This window comes from Crinia signifera, chromosome 3 (assembly GCF_055691185.1).
Source record: "Crinia signifera chromosome 3, ASM5569118v1, whole genome shotgun sequence".
In the NCBI taxonomy this organism is placed as follows: Eukaryota; Metazoa; Chordata; class Amphibia; order Anura; family Myobatrachidae; genus Crinia; species Crinia signifera.
In genome coordinates, this window is record NC_139219.1 from 253,638,574 (window position 1) to 253,663,474 (window position 24,901).

Consider the following 24,901-nt stretch of genomic DNA (forward strand, 5'->3'; position numbering starts at 1 on the left):
CTCATCACATTGCATCGCATTGCATGCACAACGCATGCACACGCAATGCAATGTGATGTGATCTGTGCTATTTAAGCCCACAACGCACGCCCGTATCGGGCCGTGTATGGGCAGCTTTACTGAGAATATATCGCTCTCTTGCTTTATGTAAATGTACTTATTTCCTTGCATGCATTGCTAAATGATTTACCATCTCTCTGTATATTTCAACAGCGCATGTCAACATATTTGTGTACTTGTCACCATGGATACGCCATTGATGCTCGGCGGCTTGCCGTAGCCGCACGGCACTGATATATATATATATGTATAATGGCATCACGGTGTGCGGCATACGTGTAATGAGCATCACGGTGTGTGGCATATGTATAATGGACATCACATTGTGAGGCATATGTATAATGGGCATCACGGTGTTTGGCATATGTATATTGGGCATTACGGTGTTTGGCATATGTATATTGGGCATCACGGTGTGTGGTATATGTATAATGGGCATCACGGTGTGTGGCATATGTATAATGGCATCACGGTGTGTGGCATATGCATATTGGGCATCACGGTGTGTGGTATATGTATAATGAGCATCACGGTGTGTGGTATATGTATAATGAGCATCACGGTGTTTGGCATATGTATATTGGGCATCATGGTGTTTGGCATATGTATATTGGGCATCATGGTGTGTGGTATATGTATAATGGGCATCACGGTGTGTGGCATATGTATAATGGGCATCACGGTGTGTGGCATATGTATAATGGGCATCACTGTCTCCCCTCCCTGCATCCTCCACTACTTTGTGACTCCCCTCCCTGCATCCCCTGCCAATCTGCATTCCGCCTCCTACCCTGCATCCTGTGCCACCATGCCCCCCTCACACTCTGCGTCCTGTGCCACCCTGCGCAAGTCCTCACTCCCTTCGTTCTCAGCCACTCTGCATCTCCCCTCCAAGCATTCTACGCCACACCCCATATTGATAGGCCACGCCCCCAAGAAATCGGGCACGCAACAACACTGCCCCCCCCCCCAGGGCTGCTTCAAGATATTTCCCGGGCTGGTTTTCATTCCCAATCCGACCCCGGATAGAGGTGACCAGGAGATAAGAAAGATAAATATTATGAAGATGGGATATTAGAGGTTGATTCATGCATATTGTTTTTATGAGCAAAATTGATTTAGCAAATAGATTAAACTGTGTTGATTCACACTTTCAGTCTGGACTGTGGATGAAAAAGGAAAAGTTCAGTTTAATACCAAAGGCTTTACAGTGGTCTCTTCAATATTATGAAACTTAGAGGCTTCTAAACATGATAGCAGAAGGAGCCCTTTCAATATGAAAATTGTGTTCCCTAAGAGACCTATAAGTCACCACCCAGATGCTGGGTGCTGGATGACATCCTGACTCATCGGAAGCCCTGCTGTAAAATGCCAGACAGTTGGGATCCCAACTGACAGGGGCTATTCTCCCTCATGGGGGTCCATGACCCCCATAGAGGGAGAATAGATCCTGCGTTGAGTGCAGTGAGCCCACAAGGGGCTTCTCTGCACTATTTCCCCTGCCAGAGTACCATGTTTCAAAAAACATTTTGGTTAGTTTTTCCTTAATGTAGTTGCCAACCAATCCATTTGAAACGAGTGGTACAATTTTCCCTTAAATAAATCCAAGGGAGGAGGATTAGGGTTTATCTAAAATTGTACAATAGCATAGCAATAAGCAACTTTTTCCATAACTTTGCAATTTTCTGGTGTTCACGGAGGTAGGTAATTCAATAAGTGTTCATTGGCATAGGCCCTAACCTGCAGCCAAAATCTGTGAAGTAATGGACGTGTCCAAAAGCAATGGTGTAAATCAGCTTGTGGGGCATAACATTTACAGCATTTATTCAAAGCTTTCAGTCCTGCCAAAAACTGACTACAGTATTTGTTGAATAATAAGCTCTGTGTGTAATGTTAATAATTATTTCTTGATATTGGGCAGAAGGCATTAACTTGCAGGAAGATATTACATTTTTAAGCGGTCTTTCACAAGAAAGTGAAGGGAATTGTGGTAACCATTCTTTTGTCCTAGATTACGTTTTGGTATAATTAATGGGTGAAATAAGTATCTGATAATATATTGAGATTAATTTCTTGGTGACTGAAGACCGCAACACTCCGTCCAGTGTGTTTGTTAAGTCTAGGTCAGACAACACCCTTAAAATCGAACTAACATACTATAGTGTTGAAAAAATGCCAATGGATAGTTTCTGAGTTTTGAAAAAGATGTTTGTGCCTAAGAGAATGTCTTGGTTTATTGTTAATAAGATTCACAAGGTCTCCCACATTCTTAATGCCTTCATGGTGGATAATTGTAAAATGAAATTTGGCCTCCCCGTGCTAGAATTCCTGATTTCCTAAAAGAGTACTGAATAAACTTTTATGTTAATTTAGATTGTAGGAATGACATAGTATGTTCCATACAGATGCAGCCATTTTCCCCCTTGCCGCCAAAGGATTTCAGTATCTGGCGGCTGCTGGCGGAGGGCGGGCCGGTGGTCGTGGATGCAAGAGCATCTGACATGACCATGCATCCATTTCCAAGAATGGGTTGCGTGAGCGTCTCTGACATGTGTGCGCCCCATCCGCCGGCTGGCGTGGTGTAGTGGATGGCGGGATGGTAGTCGCTCAGATGAGAGCAGCTCAATCTGTAAATTATATATTGACCACATCAGTGGATTATCTGTTTGTATTGACTTCTGCTTATAGTTCATGATGGAAGGATATTCAATTTCCATTTTCCAAGAAGGCTGATTCTAGGTTCTTATTAGAATAAACTTTTGTGTTATTCAATCGGTCTCTCAAAAATCTAAAAAGGAATGCATAGTTATAGAATCGAGTATTCTGAAGTCCAATGCCTCCATAAAATTTTGCCTGTTGTAGCTTTATCAATGCTATCCTTGTTTTTTTCCCTTTCCAAATAAAATGCCTAAAAAGTGTGTTGATCCTAGTTAAGTCAGAGTTGCTAATTATGACCGGCAAAAGACAGTTTTGGAAACATGGTCATTTTAATCAAATTTGCCCTTCCTACAGTAGGAAGGATAGCATCAAATGTTTCCAACTGTCCAATTCAGAAGTCATTGATTTAATCTTTTCTTTAATTTTCATGTGATACAGTTCTGCAGGATATTTTGGGAGTTTAATTCCCAAATAAACAATGTATTATTTAGCCCAAGTAATTGGTAGATGTCTACCCCAATTTGGTTTTGCAATTCAGGTTGTAAAAAATAATCCCCTTGATTTTTTAAAATTTACTTCAAACCCATAGATCTTACCAAATTTAAATAGCAAATCAATAATCCCATTTATAGAATCTTTTGGGTTACCTATATATATATATATATATATATATATATATATATATATATATATATATATATATATATAAAAAATATATATATATATATATATATATATATATATATATATATATATATATATATAATAGGACATCATCCGCAAATGCAGATAGTTTAATTTCTGTATGTCCAATTTGTATTCCTTGGAAAATAGGAGAGCTTTGCAGTGTATAAATTTCATTATTTGTCATAGATTAATGTTTCTTAAACCTTCCTCGATAAATGCTCTATAGAATTGTGAAACCTGCACCGGAATCAGACACCTACTGGCAACTTTATTTTGCAACTGTCCATATTTTATAATGAGATAACCAAAAGGAGGGTGCGTTGTTTTTACTAGATGCCCATGGAGCACAGGTAAACCCTTCTTGTTCAATCTGTTACTTGTGAAAGTGAGGTACAGTATAGTGGTAATATTGCTCTCACCGCCGCATCATCTGGGATTGCAGCCAATGGTTTGGAAGGGGGAAGAATGGCACATTCAACATCTAAGCTACTTCTAAAAATTTGTAAAGATAATACAAGCATACTGTATGTAATATTTCAAAACAAAGTAACAATGCCAAATTAATCCAAAATTGTTCATTTATAGTTTTGGATGAGGCTACAATGTCACACAAAACTTTGTTTTGTGGGGCTCTCCATTTTTCCCAAAAGGGAATGTAGTCCATTGCGAGAACACGGCCGTTCTCCATGGCCTGCAGCATAGCATTATGATGGCCCGGTCCAATACGGACTATAGAGCGGCTAAACACCAAGGAAGAAAGGGGGGGATCGACGAGGAAGCATATTGCACATATCAGACTGACAAACTGGTCTGTTTATTTTCACAGCCTGCTATTTTAGAGACAAGGCCACAGGGACACATGAACTTTGTTCGCTACATGCACATAATGCACATGATGCTTCTGTCTGATGGCTATTCTTCATGGAGGTCATATGATTCCAACACAAACAGTCGGTTTCTGCTGTCATTGACTTCGGGTGTAAGGACATGGAGAGATGGATGGGGTTGCAGTGGTCAGTTTTCCCCGTCATTTTGAACCCCCCACAGCAGGCCCCACCTCCCTTTTGAGGCAGTTCTGCACCTGCAACCATGGATAGGTGCTACTCATTCAACAGAGTTGGTTGCTCGGCAGGGGCCCATTGTAGGATCTGACACACATGTACACACTGTTGGGGCCCCTATTCAGTGAAGGAGTGCCCCCAGCCCAGGGTGGGAGGTAATGCTCCCAGGCCTCCAACCAGGAAGCTCCAAAGTAAAGCTGCAACACATCGACCGGATGGCTCGATGGCTGGAGATGTACCTGAGCAGGGAGAAAGCTGATTTTCTGGAATCTCAGGTTTAGGTTTGGCTTTCACTTTCCTGTCCATGGTAAAGTGTCAGCCATGGTACCTAGGAACCTCAAGTCTGCCCTTGAGATGCCTCAGGTGGTATTGGAGAATGTGTTTAAGGATGGCTGGTCCCTTTTCTGCCCCTCCCATTGAGGCTGGCAAATACCGGCTGATTCAGCATTTGTCCCACCCTCTTGGATCCTCCGTGAATGATGCCATTCCCATGGAATTGTGTCGTGTGCATTATCATTCATTTGACCAAGCATTGGTGCTCATACGTGGGTCGGGGGAGGGTTCGTTATTGGCAGATTGGCTTTCCGATTGCTTCCGCAGCACCCAAACTCATTCCGGTTCATGGGCTTCCGTTTAACCAGTGGCTTTTATTTGGATAAATGCCTGCCCATGGGCTGCTTGATCTCCTGTGTATATTTTGAATGCTTTAGCATTGGTATGTGGTGGCCTGGAGAGGAGAGAGTAGGGTGGCTCATTACCTCAATGATTTCCTGTGTGTTTGCTCGGCCGAATTGCCATTTTGCTTGCTGGGCTGAGTTTTCTGCAGGAAACACGAGCGTTCCATGTCTGGCGTTAACCGCCCCCATCATTTTGTGCACTTGTCTGCGGAGGTTAAGCGGGACTTGTGAGTCTAGGAGGTTTTTATAGATCAGTTCAATGGGGTCTTGATCTGGTCAGCTCCCTCCCATAGCAGTCAACAGCTACAGCTGGTCACGGTTGCTGTGGGGCCTGTGGGTTTTGGAGCTTTCCTCCACAGGTACTGGAGTCCTGCCCCATGGCCCCTGGAGTGGACACGAGATGGCCTTACCATCTCGTGTGGACACGAGATGCCCTTACCATCACGGATGGCCTTACCATCTCGTGTCCACTCCAGCTGCTGTTGCTGGAGCTATTCCCCATTGTGGCAGAGTTGTTAATCTCGGTACTTGTGTAGTTTCACGGCGGCAGGCTATGCTACATTTTCAGCATAGGCTAAGCTACATTGTCAGCGTAGCCCAATGGCTGCCTAGCGTAGTGTCTCCACGGCAGCCCTGTGTAGTCAGCGTAGTGTCCCTGTCAGGCAGCATAGTCACCATACTATCCCCGTGAGCTGCAGCTCTGTCCCCGGTGTCCCTGGCAGAGGCGTATCTAACTATTTTGTGCCCCCCCCCCTCGCCGCACGTTTTTTCGGTGCCCCCACACACACCTAACCTGCCCCCCCTTCTTACCCGTACCTGCAACCGCGGTCTGCGTCTCGCCCGGCTCTCTGCCAGGATCTGCCTGACCGTCATGGTCCCGGCCGGGTCCTGCTGCTACAATGAAAACTGACTCTTAGAAAATGGCTGCCCCCATACTGCAGACAGAAAACTGTCTGCAGTATGGGGGCAGGCATTTTCTAATTGTCAGTTTTCATTGCAGCAGGAGCCGGCCGGGACCGTGATGGTCAGGCAGGTCCCGGCAGAAAGCCGGGCGAGACGCAGACCGCGGGTAACTATAGCCCTGCAGGCCCCCGGCGGCGCCCCCAATTTCTCTGCGCCCCCCCGCCACCGTGGGGGCTGCGGAGCTATAGTTACGCCACTGGTCCCTGGCAAGCCTAGTGAGCGCCTCTCACACAGCGCAGGTAACCAACAGATCCCCTGTGCTGGCGGATGCTGGCAGAGAGGCAATTATGCGGGCGCCGGCGGAGAGGCGCTCCATCTGCCTGAGATGCACAATCATCTCAGACGTTTGTGCATCTCAGTAATTCTTGCGGCAGGGTATGGCAGGGTAGGCAACCCTGCCCATGTCCGCTTCAGGGAGATGGGGTTAGGGGTTCGGTAGCACGTGCATCTCATGCACAAAGGGGGGTGCTGGCGCAAGTGTGTCTCATGCAAAATAAAGGACTCATTTGCCAGTGCTCTATGTTACATACTGGCAAATGCCTCCTTTTCAAACCACCACTATCCACACCAGCCCGAAGCATGGCGAGCCCCGCGTCCTCTCGACCTGTTCATACCCCACTATCCATGCCGGCGTGGAGTTGATTTGTGCGCAGCGAGCCACTGAGCCCGAAGCACGGCAAGCGCTACGAGGGGATGCGCAAAACGAGCTCAGCAAGTCCCGCGAGGGGACACGGAATACATGTCAAGTAATCCGCAGCCGTTCGCCAAGCTTCGGGCTTGGTGGCTCGCTGTGCTCGCCACACTTTATAAAATCATCTCCATGCCGACGTGGATAGTGGGGGTATGAACAGGTCTGGAGGATACGGTAGTCGCTGTGCTCGCCACACTTCGGGCTGGCATGGATAGTGGGGGTGTTTCAGGAACACATTCACACCTGTCATGTCATCCATCTTAAACAATAATGATGACACGTGTTAACGGCGCTAACTACGTAAGCTCCGGCTAGCCACGAACGTGCTGGCTGCAGCTGTGGGAACACAATGCTGATACTGACAGGGACGCTGACTATGATAACTATGCTGGCCGTGGGAACACTATGCTGATTCTGACAGGGGTCGCGGGTACACTATGCTGATTCTGACAGGAACGCTAACTACGCTAACTACGCTGGCAGATTTGGGCCCTTATTTTGATCGGCACGGTACGGCCCGCGTGCGGCCGTACCGCCGATGTTTTTTGTCTGCACATGCGCAGAGGTCATTCTGCGCATGTGCAGCCCCCTTCGCCGCAGACGGATTTCGTCCGCCGCAAAGGGGGCGTATAGGGGCGTGAGGGGCTTCAGCCCCTCATTTCCCTATGTGTACGCCCCGCGTTTCATGGGCGTTCCCATGCAAACGCGGGGCGTATGCATGGTAATGAGGGCATGACGCCCTCATTACCATGACATGGGGGCGGAAAGCTGACGTCGCCGGATGTCAGCTTTCAGCCCCCTTACAAGCTCCCACACGGACGATTGTCCGTGTGGTCTGAGCTTGCGGGAGCTGCCGCGGCGTGCGGGCCTGCCTTCGATGGTCGTCGACCATCGAAGGCAGGGGGCAGCTCCCACCATGGTGGAGGCGTAGCCTCCACCATTTTTGTGCGGATCGCCAGCCGTCCGTGTATGGACGGCCGTGGCGATCCGTCCGGTGGGCGGCCCTTGGTTTGTGCGGTCGGAGCCCCGTGTGCGGCTCTGACCGCACCAACCAGAATAAGGGCCCTGGTCGGTGATCCCTGTCCTCCTTATGTTTGGCAGGTGATCAGGCTGGCATGGGGGAATTAGCCACGTGGTCCATCGCCCTGAGAACTTTGCACTGTTATCAGGTGGGATGGGCTGAGTGGGAACTATTTTGCTTGTCCACACCCCAAGCAGGTAAGAGTTCTGGTAGGCCCATTTTGGCCTTCATCTGGAGCCTATATTTAATAGGTCAATCCATAGCGGCTGTACAGCACATTCTGGTTAGTGTATAATTTTGCTCCTACCTGTATGGATGGCCTAATCCCTCTTCCCTTCCTAGTGTCAAGGGCTTTGCGGGGTTAGCATCATTCTTGTCCTGTGGTTGCTGATTGCAGACTCCACATTGATATGTCCCTGCTGCCACTGTTGGGATCCCTTGGGGATGTCTGGCATTCACCTTACGAGGTTCTGTTTTTCCAGTTGACATATGCCATGGCATTCCATGGAGCCTTCAGAATCAGGGATCTGGTGACCCCTTCAAAGAGTTTGCCTTCAACCCTAACTACAAAGGATGCGGTAGTACAGTTTAACTTAATATTGTGCCACTTGTGGGGATCCAAGATGGACCAGGCTGGTAGAGAGCAGTGGCTGTCTTTGTTGTTATGCTTGGTGGGAGGGGTGTGTCCTGTAGAACTGGCGAGAGCCTTTTTGCAGGTGAGTCCTGACCATCCTACAGCTTGGTTGATGCACGAAAATGGATCACCATTGTCAAAAAAACAGTTTTGTCATGTGTTGAATCTTGGGCTCACGTTGCTGAGCCTGAATCCAAGTGAGTTTGGTACACATTCCTTTTGGACTGGGGCTGCCACATCTGCTGCTGTAGCGGGCAACTCCGACACAGGGATTCAGGCTTTGGGTCGATGGTGCACCACAACTTTTCGTTCATACATTCATCCTAGTTTATCTGTTTGTTTGTCAGACCATGGTCAACTGGTGGGCTAACCACTGGCCGACATACTGCAGGAGTCTTTGAGGTTGTTCAATTTCCCCCAGGGGCACAATTGGCTTCCAATTTTGATTTAATATGGCGTGCTTGGTCATCCATGGTCTCTTCCCCCTGTCTCGTCTGTCTGTGTATGGTTGTGGTTGTCTGCAGTGTCTCAATGGATTGCTAACCTTTCTGTAACATATTTGCAGGTGGACTGGATAACAAGAAGGTGTGGGCTATGGGCCATTCATTTGTATTTTGAGCCTCCCGGTCCTGGTATGCTTCTGACTTGGGTGTTATTCCAGGCTGGCTTGGTTCAGTGGTTAGGATTTAGAGGGATGCATTGGTGCTCATTACAGGGTCAGCTTTTGTGAGCATTGCAGGAATTTAGTGTCCCGGAAGTGCTTATACTGCATTTGGATGGCAATGACAATGGCCATGATACTGCTTTAGAGCTGCGGTCGGACATTATACGTGATTTGCACATCATTGCGCAGGCATTGTCCTCCTGTCAGCTGGTGTGACCGTCTATGATTCCCAGGAAGGTATGGCATAATGGTCCTTGCTTGGTTGGTGCCAATAAAAAAGATCAATGTAACAGTCAAAAGGTATTTGTTGGCGAATTCTGGGGGTGTCATTCGCCATGACGGCATCAGGTTTCAGCAGGACAGTCTTTACTGGAGCAATGGTGTTCACTTAAGCTCTGAGGGCACTGCTATCTTTGTAGCAGACTTGTTTGGTTGGTTGAGTACTAGGTGGTAAGCATTTCGGTTGTGATGTGGCAGTGCTGTGGCTTAGGGCCTGGCTTTGGTGGTAAAGAACGGTCACTTGTTATATGTATTAGTTTTAAGTAGCTAGTGGGTGCACTTTCCCGACATTGATATACAGTATGTCATTAAACCCATCGTCCTGGATGAGAGATGGTTTACACCACCTACACAGGTGGGTTGCCAATTGGGGAGTTGTTCACCAGTGGCTGTTCTGCATGTGTGTTTGTTTATGTTACCCATGACCATTCTTTAGTGACGCCACCATTTATAGTCAGCTCTAATAGTCAAGTTCAAATTAGAAAGAGTTGGGATAAGCCCAATATAGGCGCCACTGGTGTGAAGAGGGTAAAGAAGTGTGCGTCCCTTATAGGGAGGTACCGTTCCTCTTCTCCGTGTCAGTAAACCAGGGGTTAACCAGACCAACTGGTTTGAAATCAGCATATGCCCTTGACGTTCTTATTTCCTTTTTCAGGGTGACTCATCCAGAAATACATGTGTAAAAAAAGGAAAGTGCATATAGTGCAATCATCCTTTTAATTCATAAAACACATATAATGACAAAGATAAAAAGACACAATGGCTTCGGCAGGGGCAATAAGGAAAAGTAAAAAGTTTTGTAATTACCAAAGGTACATGAGAAATCCGATGAGGGATATTCTCATGTAAAGCATGAATGTCAGGGGTAGCATCTGGTCCCGTCTGGATTCAGTGCCAAAGGTGTCCCCTCTGCTGGCAATATTGAACTCCTTCTCCTGTTGTCCCCGCTTCTGACCTGGTCCACCAACGCATTTCAATCGCTGCTGCGATCTTTTTCAAGGGCCCTATTCTGATAGCTGAGGATCCCCTTTTTCCAGGGATACCAGAATTTTGAAAATCGGCAATGGGGAACTGGAGATATCCTACTTCAAAGCAGCAGTCCACATCCGACCTGTTAATTGCAATTCCCAGTCATATTTCTTAGGTTGTCTCTGACTTAGTTTTTCTGAGAGTATATTCCAAAAGCTGGGACTCTCCCCTTTCTTTTGACACTAGCGGCTTGTCTCTATCATGTCCAGAACCAGAGATATCAGCCTTCCAGCAGACGGTCCCTGCTCCAGCTCCAAACGTCTGGTGTACAGTTTTATATTTTTGTCAATGGATTGCTCTGGCTCCTGATCTCTGATCCCCAAGTTCCCAGCACCTCCTGAAAGTTGGAACTCTAGGTTTTTATACTATTGAAGGCTAAGAAATCTATTGCAGTCAAACAAGCTGCCCTTCCACCGGAAAATGACGAATATTAAGCCCACTCCATTATCCAACCCTCCCCTGCGTATAAAACACGCCCTACCTCCCTGGAAGTCATTAACAAGGGACCCTTCATTCAGCTCAGTGCCTCCTTCCACACGTTAGTGTTCACCCTCCCACCACCTGTGCTGTAAAGGAGTAATTAGCAGAAGTTACTGTTCCAGGTCCTACATGTTTAATGGAAGATAGAGCACCCCCTGCCACCTGTGGGACATCAAAGCTGCTGCTGCTGCTAGCACCCCCTGCCCCTAGGAGGGGAGAATGGGTAAGGGCCCCAGTGCATTGCTTTGCCCAGGGGCCCACGCTGCTGTTAAGACAGCCCTGGGCACCGTGTCAAAAGCTTTAGCGAAATCAAGCAGTATCACATCAACAGAAGTCCAGCCCCCTACTGACTTCCTCATAGCAGCTAATTAAATTAGTCTGACATGATCTATTTTTGATGAACCCATGCTGAGCCTTACTTATCACTTTCTCTGGTTCTAAGAAATTTGGGATACTATCTCTTATTATTCCTTCTAATATTTTCCCCACAATGGATGTAAGGCTGACTGGTCTATAATTTTCAGGGTTAGTTTTGCTACCTTTCTTCCATATTGGTACTACATTAGCTATGCACCAGTCCCTTGGTACCCTCCCCGAGTTTATTGATTTCTCGGGTATCACATATAATGGTAGTGCTATGACAGAACTCAATTCCTTTAGTATCCTAGGGTGTATTTTGTCCGGGCCAGGAGATTTGTTACTATTTAGGTTCTGTAATCTATTTTTGCCTATTTCCTCACTCAAACATACAGTTTGGGAGCAATTAAGAGTCGAGCATTTAATCTGTGGGAGATCTTCTGAAGATTCTTCCCTTGCAAATGCTGAAGCAAAAAATTAATTGAATAATTCTGTTTTCTCTTTTCCTTCTAATACCAGGGTACCCTGCTTATTTTTTAGTGGGACAATATTTTACTTCCTTAATCATTTCCCATTTATATAATTAGAATTTTCTGGGATTAAATTTGCTATCTGCGGCTATTTTACGTTCAGGCTCTAATTTAGCCATCTTGATTGTATTTTTACATTTCTTATTACATTCTTCATGTGCGCCAGATTATTTGGGTGTCCCATATTGTTTAAATGTTTTGAATGCCCTCCTTTTCTAGCTATTTCAAATTTAACTTTGCTGTCCTTTTGACATTTGTTCTTTTATTTACCCTAGGAATAAATTTATCAGTGCCCTCCAGCAGTATTTTTTTTAAAGTTTGCCACCTTTTAGTAATATCTATACCGCTAAATAATTCCTTCCAGTTTATACACTTATAACTTACCAAAGTTTGCTTTTCTGAAATTTAAGGACCTAGGTGCTCCAATATAATTATCTTTGTCTAAAATCTAAATAAAATATGATCATATTGTGATCACTGTTTCCCAATGTCTACCTTATGGTTATGTTAGTAACAATGTCCCCATTGTTGCTTATCAAGAGATCCAGGATATTGTTATTTCTCGTTGGACTTTCAATAAATTGATACACATAGTGGTCATTTAGGGCATCCAATAAAGCATTTCCCTTAGCGGTACTAGTTGACCTATCCTTCAAATTTATTTCTGGGTAGTTAAAGTCACCCATAATACCCATACCGCTACAGACTTTATTGTCCTCTCGTTTACGTCTTCCCTTATGTATGGTTTTAAGAATGGTGTAATATATAAACAAACCCCACCTCCCCTTCTACCTAATCTGTTTTTTTCTAAACAGACTATAACCTTGTATGCTATCCTCCCACTCATGTGATTCATCCCACCAAGTTTCAGTAATACCTATGATATCAAAATCTTCCTCCAAAACTAGGGTCTCTAATTCCCCCATTTTACCAAATAAACTCCTAGCATTCAGGTAAAGGCATTTCAGATCTCGTTTTTCCTTTGCCCTTGTCATGTTACCTGTTACAGTTGCAGAAGATAACCGAAACGATAAATCCGTATCATGGACAATATTTGTACTTGGCTGTGTGTCTCTCATACACTTTTAGTTTACCTTGTTCCCTTTTTCATCCCTTCCCCTTGCTGCCTCTACAATGTAGCTGTCTTTGCCGTCTATTCTACACTCATTTATTGGTTTAAGGTTTCTTGTTATACCCTCCCCCCACTGAAGGTGCTCTTTGCATGGACTATTGAGAGAAGTTTGCAATAGCTGTATGTTTAAAGCTTTTTGTATATAATATGGAAAACCATTCATGGTTGAGCATGATAAATCAGTTGTAATGTGATCTAGGGCATATGTGAATATGCTTGACTTGGAAGATGAGTTTTAAAGGAATGTTTAAAGATTTATATGGTGGAAGAGAATCTGAAACTGCAAAGTAATGAGGAGCTGCTCGGGAAATCTTTAAGGTGTGAATGAGTGAAGGACAGTCTGAAAAAATTCTTCCTCACATTTCCCCTGAATCTTCCTCCCTCTAGTTTCAGTGCATGTCCTCGTGTTCTGTTGCTCCTCTTCCTGTGAAGACCTGTACCTTGTTAAAACCCTTGATATATTTGAAAGTTTCTATCATGTCCCCCCTTTCCCTTCTCTGCTCTAAAGTATACATATTAAGATCTTTTAGTCTTTCCTGGTACGTTTTGTGATGTAGGCCATGCACCATTTTAGTTGCTCTTTTTTGTACAGTCTCTAATGTATTTATATCCTTCTGGAGATATGGCCTCCAGAACTGAACACAATACTCTAGGTGAGGTTGTACCAATGACCTATACAGTGGCATTATTACTTCTTTCTTTCTACTGCTGATACCTCTCCATATGCAACCAAGCATCTGACTTGCCTTCTTCATTGCTTTGTTACATTGCCTACCTGCTTTTAAGTCCCCTGAAATAGTGACACCTAGATCCCTCTCTTCCTCAGTAGTTTCCATTATAGTGCCATTTATACTATATTGAGTCTTTGGATTTCTGAGACCCAAGTGCATGATTTTGAATTTTTTGGCATTAAACTGTAGTTGCCATTCTCTTGACCATTTCTCTAATCTACCTAGATCCTCAATCATTTGTTTTACCCCTCCTGGTGTGTCTACCCTGTTGCATACCTTTGTGTCATCTGCAAAAAGGCACATTTTACCCTCAATTCCATTTGCAATATCACCAATAAAGATATTAAAAAGCACCGGTCTAAGTACAGATCCCTGGGGTACTCCACTTGTAACCTTTCCCTCCTTTGACTGTACTCCGTTTACTACAACTCTCTGTTTTCTGTCCTGCAACCACGCTCTTATCCATTCAACTATCTTAGAATCCAATCCCAAGCTTTCAAGTTTATTTAACAGTCTGCGATGTGGGACAGTGTCAAAAGCTTTACTAAAGTCTAGATAAGCTACATCTACAGCCCCACCTTGATCTATTACTTTAGTCACCCAGTCAAAAAAGTCAATAAGATTTGTTTGACATGATCTTCCCCCAGTAAACCCATGCTGTTTTGGATCCTGTAAATTGCTGGTTTTGAGATAGTCTACAACTCTTTGTTTTAAGAGTGTTTCCATCAATTTCCCTACTACTGATGTACAGTAAGGCTCACTGGTCGATAGTTGCTTACCTCCTTCTTGCTTCCACTTTTGTGCAGTGGGACTACATTCGCTGTTTTCCAGTCCTCTGGGATTACTCCAGTAGCTAGTGACTGGTTGAATAATTCTGCTATTGGTTTTACCAGCTCCCCTTTAAGCTCTTTTAGTATCCTTGGATGTATCCCATCTGGCCCCATTGATTTATCCACTTTCAGTTTTGAGAGTTCAGTGAGGACTTTCTCCTCTGTAAATGTACTTGTCTCTCCCTCAGTTTTCTGACTATACTTGCAACTTAACTGTGGCCCCTTCCCCTCTCTTTCAGCAGTGAATACTGAGCAGAAATAATTATTAATATTATCTGCTATTACATTGTCCCCCTCAAGAAAACTTCCACTCTCTGTCTTCAGTCTAATTATTCCACTTTTTTTTTTCCTCCTTTCACTTATATACCTAAAAAAAAGTTTTCCCCCCTTTACCCACTGACTGGGCCATTTTCTCTTCAGCCTGTGCTTTTGCACATCTGATTACCTTCTTAGCCTCCTTCTGTCTAACAAGATACACCTCTTTGTCCTCATTCTTCTGCATCTGCTTAAATTTCTTAAAGGTCAACTTTTTTGCTTTCACAATACTTGCTACTTCTTTTGCTGATGGTGTATAGGTTTGAAAGATATGGGGAGCATGTACAGTGAAACAAATTGACAGAGGTTGATGAAGTAGTGTAGATGACACTAACAAAAGCATTGTTGATTTGTTTACAGTAAAAGACAGAACATTCAATTGAAGTCTTATAAGAGGAAGGTTGTAATAGTATAGATGGAAAATGAGTGTTAAATTAGTTTATGTAGCTTCTCTGGTGGACAAAGTTATTATGAAGCAGGAATGAAGAATTGTTAGCCACATAGACTGGAAGATTTATCAAATCTTGGAGAGTGTCAAATGGAGAGAGATGAACTGCCAGCCAATCAGCTCCTATCATTTTCCAGACACAGCCTGTGAAATGACAGCAGCTGATTGGTAGTTAACTCTTTATACTGTGTGTATCAAAAAGCTATAATAAATCTCCCCCAAAGTGTGGAGAATAACTAAATGTTGATCTGACAAAATGGCAAATTATTAATTTGGTTTAGTCAGAGCAATTTCTGGAAAATTCAACAGATGAAATTGAAATTCAAACTGGAAATGTGGAATAGAAGAAGAATAGGAGAATGAGATAATGTGAGTTAAATTGTAGCAGACATTCTACTCCAATAAACGATAGTTTTAAACATATTATGAGGGCAAGAAAATGGCAACTTGTGGAGGTCACTCAAAGGTGAATGCAGAGTGAGTGAAAATGTCGCTTTTCACTGGACCAAATGCCAGCTTTATCAAGGTACCTTGATAAAGCTGGTGTTTGGTCCAGTGAAACGCGTCTGTGTTTTCTTCCAGACCCTTGACTACTATTGACCATCACTGGACTTACTTACCTGCTGATCCTTCTGACCACTTGGTCCCTCCTCAAATACTGGATGTCTTTGGCTAAATTCACCTGGGACAAATAAACACATTCTGCTGCGAGGTTGTAGGTGGGCTGAAGCAATCCAAACAGCCACTTCCTCGGTAGCTTCCAGGACAACTCATGCCGTGTGGACTCCAAGATTGGGACTGCCATCACTGTGGACAGTGCAGGTTATATATTTTGGGTCAATCCATCTACTCATAAGATCTGGAAAATGTGCTGCTTTTTCTATTTTTATTCTTAGGTTTATACTGTTTCTAATGTTTTAATAAAAAATAATTTGAAAGCCAATTGATTCACCCTTTCTATCATTTAAGAGCTGCTACAATTCTGTTTCTTTGTCCTTGTTTATCAGGGACTGACCATCCCCTAATTAGCAGCTGCTTTTAAGTCAGTGACCCGTGACTACAAAGCCCTCTGTTTTCCAACCAAGTGTTGGAATTTTTGTTGTCTCATCCCGATGCTTTGTGAGTCAACCAGAATCAGGGCCTTTGTGTATTTGTGTAATATTGTGTATTTGTGTATTTAGTTGTTGAATGGTTCCTACGACTAAGAAAGCTCTGAATAGAGAACTCACACTTGCATGTTTTTTATCACTCATTTAATAATTGTGCTAAAGTACAACACACCATAGGCAAACACATCTGTCATCCATATGTTGTTGAAGTTGAAATCTTAAATCTTCCAGAACATCTAGTTATTTTTCCACATTGAGCAGCATATTTAAAAGCCACAACTTATACTTGTTTTGCTTATGTAAATAAACATATATCCGGGTAATGAGTTGCTGTAGTCTTTGAGAACATAATTTTAATTGTCTGTATTTAGAAACAACATAGATCGAAGTCCAGTACATTGGCTGCATAAATATGCACATTGTGCCTGTATTTTTTATAAATGGTCCCTCTTTCGCTAAATAGATTTCCCCTTCTTAATTTAGACAGGTAGCAGAAAGAAAATCCTTCATTACCAGACGTTTGCCATTATACAGGGATTTTGTTCAAATGTCCTAGTAATATAATATTAGCAAGAGAAACATATTTTTTTTAAACTTCTTTTAGATATTTAAGGTAGACTGTATGTCGCTTTGTCAAGCCGCAAATGAAACCCATGAAATTTCAATTATGTAAAGTTTCTCTAATGCACATGGATTTCCAGCTAACAATAATTCTGGATTTACAGAAATTGGTGGATTGTCTTGTAATGCTGAATTTACAGATTTACAGAATTTGATGTTGAACATTAATATGAATATTTGCTAATTAGGGGGTATTCAATTAAGTGAATTTTTTACGGCTAGACGAAAGAACGGCACTAATTCGCCCTCATAACATTAAATTATTGGCGTTTTCACCCATATTTAGAACTTTTATACCCATATCCAAATTTGAGGAAAAGTCTTTGAGAACATTGGATTGGCGGTGAGTTTGCGGATCCACGTGGTTTTTGCATATGGCACATTTTTTGACAGGTTAAAAAATCTGCACGGGTACTGACTAGGGCGAATCCAATTCTCAATCAATACTCAACTGACCTGCCCGGTGTTGCCTGGGAAAACCTAAAATTGCTGTAAAATGTCATCTTATGCTGTGCCAAAGGCTAATGATTGTAATTTGTGAAACCTCCACCATAATGTTAGAACGTGTTTGCATTGATAATCAATGACAACAATGAAATCAGGTGTGATGTTGTTGTTTGAAACACACCGCTCCTGACTTGAGAGCTTGTGTGTGTTGATGAATTCTACATCCACTTCTGAGCTTGTATGATGCATTTATTTTATTGTGTGTTCTGTGTGTTTGTGCGTGTGTGTACTGTTTTTGGATGTGTGTTTTAGTACATGTGGGTGTGTGTTTTACTGCATCTGGTAAATGTGTGTCTTGTGTTGTGTCTAACTGTCCAATGTGTAAGTGTGTGAGGTGCGCTACCATAGGCGAATCTAAGGGGTGGTCTGGGGGTGCACTGGACCACCCATTAGACCGCCGGCCGCCGCACACACAATTTAAAGAAATGATAGCTGGGCAGAAAAGGGCTGTATGCTGCCCGGCTGTATAGTCACTGGCTAACTTCTAAGCAAAAAAGCAGCTCTGTCCCTGTCGATACCATCAATGCTCCCGCGGGGCCACGAGCCAATAGGCGTTCGCGGTCAAGCAGACAATCAGGAGCGGCCACCAATACAACCAATGCTGCTCCTGATTGGCTGCCAGCTGCGAGCTCCTGGCTCGCGGTTAAGCGGGAGTATTGAATAAAGATATCAATGGGGACAAAGCTGCTGCTTTGCTTAGAAGTTAGACAGTGACTATACAGCCAGGCAGCGTACAGCCCTTTTCTGCCTGGCTGTAATATCTCTAATAGGTCCATGGCAACAAGCAATACCCTCCCCCTTGGCAATGAGCAATTCTCTCCCCCTTGGCAATGAGCAATACCCTCCCCCTTGGCAATGAGCAATTCCCTCCCCCTTGGCAACGAGCAATACCCTCCCCCTTGGCAATTAGCAATACCCTCCCCCTTGGCAACAAGCAATTCCCTCCCCCTTGGCAATGAGCAATACCCTCCCCCTTGGCAAAGAGCAATACCCTCCCTCTTGGCAATGAGTAATACCCTCCCCCTTGGCAACGAGCAATACTCTCCCCCTTGGCAATGAGCAATACCCTACCCCTTGGCAAGAAGCAATTCCATCTCCCTTGGCAACAAGCAATTGCCAATGAGAAATCCCTGTCCCCATTGGCAACGAGCAATTCCCCCCCCAACAAACAAATTCACTCCACTTTTGCAATGAGCATTTAACTCCCCCTAGGCTAGGAACAATTCACTCCCTCTTGGCAACAAGCATGTATTCCCCCTTAGCAACAAGCAATCCCCACTACCCCTCTGCAATGAGCATTTAACTACTCCCTCTTGGCAACAAGCATGTATTCCCCCTTGGCATTGAGCATGAAGCCCCTGGCATCAAGCAAGAACCCCCTAGCAATGAACATGTAGGTAAGCAGTTTGAAAGTGCTCAACGCGTTTCCCCAGATTAGTAAGTGTCCGGCTTCCTCAGGATCCAGTTACTTGCTAAACTGTCAGCTGACAAGGACTTTCCTTTCTGGTGACCTACATACTTCTCCTGAATCATAGCACACCACGCTGAACTGAATCTGAGAATGCTGAGGCTGTGGGATAACTAGCACGATCCCTAATTTAATCTGATGTCAGGGTGAGCCACATAATGGGAGTCTTGAGCTCTTGAAATCATAGAGCACTGGGAAACATTGGTCCATCAATTGGTCCAAAACCTTGGATTACAAATTCCCTCTACAATTCTTTTGAGGACAACCAAGGATGGTAATATGCAATTATCCTTGTTCAGCAGACATATGACTTTTTATCTTTATTACTCATTCTAAATGAGAGACTATGCTATATTGATTACGTCTTCTCTTTTAAACTAATTTTATTATTAGTATCTTTTAAATGTTATTATTTATTGTTTATATATTTTATTAAGTAAAAATTATCAATTGATATACCATCTTGTGTATATTCTTCAGCCAGCGCTGGCACAAAAACCCATAATTTTTTTTTACATTAGAATTGGTATTGCTTTATTTATCTGTATTTTTGTTATATGTTTCTTATACATATCTGATATTAATATAATACTGTATATTAGTATTCAGTTTTGTTTATTTTGTTAGGACCATGCTGCGCGCACATGGGTATAGCATGTGTTGCTAAACAGTTTTCTGTAGGGGGCAACCATTTTGTGTATAACAGCATAAAGAACTTAATTAATAGCTTAGAGACGCGTTGATCAAAGCAAAGCAATCTATGTAGACTTGATATGCAATGTTGTATCTTATAGGTAATAGCATGCTGCTTCGAGTACTTCCTTCTGTCTATGAGATGCAGCCACAGCCAATACATCACTGCCTGAGGAACCTGGTGTCAAAAATGCCTCACTTAGATGAAGGAGAACAGCATCATATGCTAAGGTTGCTACAAGCAATAGCAAAAACAAAACAACCCAAGGTGCAGTATTAATAAAATGAAAAATATTCTATTGTGCTGATTTCCTTTTGTGCTCTTAATAAATATTGTTTATTGTATCATGAAGGTTTATGCATTTGTATATCTTAGGGTGCTATCTTCAGGTGGCATGAGCTATTTTATTCTATGCATAGGCACTTGGGAAGTGCCTTAAATGATGACAACAATAGCACTGGTATATGATATGATTATTCGAACTTCCGCCACATTATGCAGTTTAAGGGACAGAGCAGAGCTGCTGCACATGCCTAGCATACCAGCATATTCTACCACATTTACTGTATGTGTGGATCTGAGCCCTCAGACATTGCACTGGACCAGAGAGCAGCTACCAGGAGGAAGAGACAGGAGCCTTACCATGAAGATGGAGATTGTGAGCTTATAAGTGCAGTACTGATCTCTTATATATTTGGCTACATCTGTCAATCATCCCCAGAGTGTGTCTATAAGGCTGGGCGGGGTCACCCCCACCCAGCCTTATAGACACACGCCAGTATAGCCAAATATATATGAGACCCCTGCACGCCACACGCCTATGTCCACCTAACCCCCGCTATAACGCACACCTAATCACACATAATACAATGTCCCTCTGCCCCGGCTCCCCTCTGCCCCGGCTCCTGCAGTGTCGCGTGAGCTCACGCTGCAGGACCAGCACACTCCAAGTCTCGCGGGAACACTCTCCGCACAGACTGTGGAGAAAAAGCCGTGCGCCCGCTGCCGACTGCTGCCAAAAGCCTGCGCTCAGCCCCGCAAGCCACCTTTACCCTGCGCCCGCTGACTCACACCCCCTCCGGCCAGCACCGGCTGCCTGCGCCTGCTTCCACCGCAAGCCTGCGCCCGCTGCCAGGCACACCCTCCTGCCTCACGCCGATGCCTGGCACCACTGCCCGACCTGCGCCCACTGCCTGGCACCCTCTCCTGCCGCACAACTATTCTGCCCTATGCCTGCCACCACCGGCTGCCTGCGCATGCTGCCTGCCACCCCTGCCACACCGCTGCCTGCCACCTCCTGCCACACAACTACTGTGGCCGATGCCTGCCACCAGCGCCCGCCGTCTGCTGACACCAGGCCACCAATATACCACCAACGGATAACAGGTACTTTTGCCACTCTATTGAAACACCCCTTCATGCTCCAACAATACACACACCCACTTTTTTCCACCACTACACCACCAACCCATGCACTTTACACCTACCTACACTTACACCATTCCGAAAAAACTTTAGTTGTCATTTTAATGGGGCGTAGCCCCCTACGACGGTGTGAAGAGCGCCCGTAGGGCGCGATGAATCACCTAGTTCTATTATGTTTGTTGAACCTTTTCCTGACCACTTATTTAAATGATTGAAACAGCCTATACTATAGACCATCTGTACTGTTAAATATTAATACTTTATTCCATACAGTATCCAGTGTATAAAAAGACCAATATTCAGGGCTTTTACCGCTCTCCTAGACTCCCGTACTTACTCCAATGCACTGCAGAGTGGGAGATTTTGGATTACATTTGGAAACCCCCTTTAAAAATCCTATGTTTGCCACTGCTATGGGCTACAGTCATGAATGAATGAAATGTGAATATTGTTTTTAGTCTTCAGGCTACTTGAATAGTTTTCAGGTCTATGTAGGAGGTTGTCCTTTCACTAAACCCTTGTCTCTAAGGGAACATCTCTTGTCATTCTAAATTAATTCTGAGATTTCCCTTGGAGTGTATTTTGTACTGAGTAGCAGACCAGGTCCTTTCTAAGGTTACAATTCTGAATAGAAAAATTGTAGCAAATAGTGTCAAAATAAATTTTTGAAGTCAAGCTGTTACATGAAATAAAGAATATCACCTTCTAATATATGCCAAAGGCCCCACATCCACAGACACATTGTGAACCAGTTTGTATTGAAATACAATACTGTGCACAAATTTTAGGCAGATGTAGAAAAAGTAAGAATGCTTTAAAAAATAAAAGAAAACAGAAAGAACCGAAAATAAATCTAAATCAAATACATTTTTGGTTTGACCACCGTTTATTTTCAAAATAGCATTAATTCTTCTAGGTACAGTACACTTGCAGTCAAGGATTTTGTAGAATTAAAATCAGGTTTATGATAAATCAATCATACCAATCAGGTGAAAATGATCATCATTGTGTAGGAGACCTAAAACTGTGTGAGGAACAGACATATGGGTGGGTCATACACCATGGCAAGACGCAGCAACAAGACACAAGGCAGTTATACTGCATCAGCAAGGTCTCCCTGGCCAAGATTTCAAAGCAGAATTTAATTTTAAGAAGTGCTGTGAAGAAGCACAAAGAAACAGGCAATGTTGAGAACCAAAGACATGGTGATCGGCCAAGAAAACAGTTCATAAGATAAAAGACACATCATGATTATTTCCCTTTGAAATCGGAAAATGTCCAGCAGTGCCATCAGCTTAGAACTGGCAGAAACCAGTGGGAACCAGGTACACCCATATACTGTTTGGATATATCTGGCCAGAATTTTTCAGAGAACATTTGCAGTTAAAAAGCCATACCTTCGATGTGGAAACAAGGTAAAGCAATACAGCTATATACAGTATGAACACATAGGAACTGGGGTGCAGGAAACTGGCAGCAGGTGCTCTAGACAGATGTATATTTGCTATAACAAAAGACAGTTTGTTTGTTTTGGAAAGCGGCACAATAATAAATGTCTGCAGGCAACAGACAGGTTGGTGGGGGTTCCCTGCAAGTTTGGGACTACATTTTGGTCATTACCCTTTATGGTTATGAATTGGTTTTGGTAGCTGTTCAAGGCAAATGGTGGTCACATCAAATATTGATTTTATTTAGATTTCTCTTCTGTTCATTCAGTTTGCAGTTTTTTAATTGATAAAAATAAAGTATTAGTTAACATTTCTTACTTTGTAGAATATGTTAAACATAAACTATGGGGGAGAGTTGTTGTGGGGAAAAATTATATCATGGCCCCCCTGTATTTCCATGAACCAGCACTTCCAGTAATACCATGACCAGGGACATGCTTCACATGGTCACCCAGATAAAGCATTAACCTCCCCTAACTAGTCAGCCGAGGCCAGGGATTCTTCAGGAAGTGGGGAACCCTTGGTGGCAATGGGAACTGGGATGATGGTGTAAGCTCAGAGGAAAAACTGCAGATTCCTGCAAGCCTGACCCACTATACCTTGGCAATTCAGGTCTGCTGGCACCTGTAGTCCCACTGTAAAATAAATATAAAAAACCCACCTTGTATATTTTAACTATTTATTTCACAGCTACCAGCACCCACTGCACATACTAACCTTACCCATTGTACAGTAGGCTTCTAGGTATCTTGGCAGAATTAAAACCACTTTCCCAATACAGTAGACATGGAAATACTGTATGTACATACTGGCCAATAGCTTGTTGGGCCAGACAAAATACAAGTGGGTCATATGTAAGTTAGAACCCTTTACTAGTTTCAGGTGTCAAATTTGTGGCTCAAGACGATTTAACCCTTGCAGTGTGGGGCATGCCCATCACTCTGTGAGCTGCTGGCCATGCCCCCAGCCCTTCTATCTCCCATTGGACACTACTGCCCACGGGTGGGACAGCAGGACAGTTCCAAAAAACCAGGACTGTCCTGTGAAAATTGGGACAGTTGTGACAGTATGTGGGCGAGATGTATCACATGGAAAATGCAGTAAAACCCCGGTTTTACCGCATTTTCCAATGTATCAAAAATTATACCGCAGGACAGGGTATCGCCACCTGTGGGTGGCGATACCCTATAGAAGCCTATGGGCTTCTTTTCGCTGACGCAAACCCGCCGCCTCGCCGACCCCCCCTTTGGCTTACCTTCCTGAAGGGTCCTCCTGGACCCTGGAAGGTAAACCCCTCCTCCCCCTAGTGAAGCAGCCGGACATCCTTCCGGCTGCAGGGGGGAGGAGGAGGCGCCGGGGACAGCTTAGCTGTCCCCGGTGTTAGGGGAGAGCGTGACGGCAGGGAGATGACGGAGACCCCCCGCACACCAGAGTACAGGTATCGCGGAGGGGCCTCCGTCACCGCACCGCGATGCCAGCCGCATATGTTAGTACATATGCGGCAGCATCACGGTGGTATATTTTGTTTGCTTTACATTAACTTTTTTGCTATTTGTTATGGGAAAATGAAAAATTGCTGAAATACAGTATCAGTAAGAAGAGGTCAGAATTAGGAGCCACCCTCACCTACCACCAAGTAGAGGTTTTTGACAAGTACATTGCAATTTACTTCTTATCACCCTGTGTCATAGCAGTATACTGTAGAAGCTTAAACCATTTTTGGAGCTGAGAAATGTTACATCTGTGATATTGATTTGTACAGTACACTTTACTTATGTTTCTTATGTTTCAGGTACTAGCAGAAACTGTACCCTGTCTTATGGAATATGTATCTGATCCAAGCTATAGCGATATCGTCCTCAATATATTCTTAGACATATCATCATATGAACCACTTACATTGGCTGGATCTCTTCCCACATTAAAAGAAATTGGTGAACATTTCCCATGTCTTATTGGACAGATAGCTAAGATTTACGGAGCAGTGGGGAGTGTGAATGAGGTAAGTAACAATTACTAATTCCTCTCCCTTTACAGTAAAACATATGATGAAACCACTGCACAGATGTATCGCCTAACTCTGTGACTTCCTGTAGCTGTCGTTTGTCATAGCTTTATCATTCGCATTGCAGCAGTACTACAGCCTTTTAATGGATAATGACGACAAAGGTTATAAGATAAGAGGGTTCCTGTTTAGTATTAGTAAACCTGGAGGAGGATAGTTAATGAGAACGATTGAACCCATACTAGTAATCAGATCAGAGCCCTCTTAACAGTATTTTAGGCCCTGGGCAAAGCAATGCTCTGGGGCCCCTACTCTATTCCCAGGGATTGTTTGTAAAACAAAAATTAACATGCCCCTCCAGCAGTCCTGCACCATCC

General features: G+C 43.9%; 1 protein-coding gene across 4 annotated transcripts in view; it reads left to right on the forward strand.

Annotated features, from left to right (window-relative positions):
• Nucleotides 1–24,901, forward strand: part of VEPH1 (ventricular zone expressed PH domain containing 1) — a 337,859-nt gene that overhangs the window by 108,396 nt on the left and 204,562 nt on the right. For all 4 annotated transcript variants that reach the window (XM_083177879.1, XM_083177881.1, XM_083177880.1 and 1 more), the window contains 2 exons: nucleotides 19,747–19,913; nucleotides 24,312–24,521. In XM_083177879.1, the coding sequence (XP_083034005.1) occupies nucleotides 19,747–19,913; nucleotides 24,312–24,521 (377 nt within the window). The remainder of the gene's footprint in view (nucleotides 1–19,746; nucleotides 19,914–24,311; nucleotides 24,522–24,901) is intronic.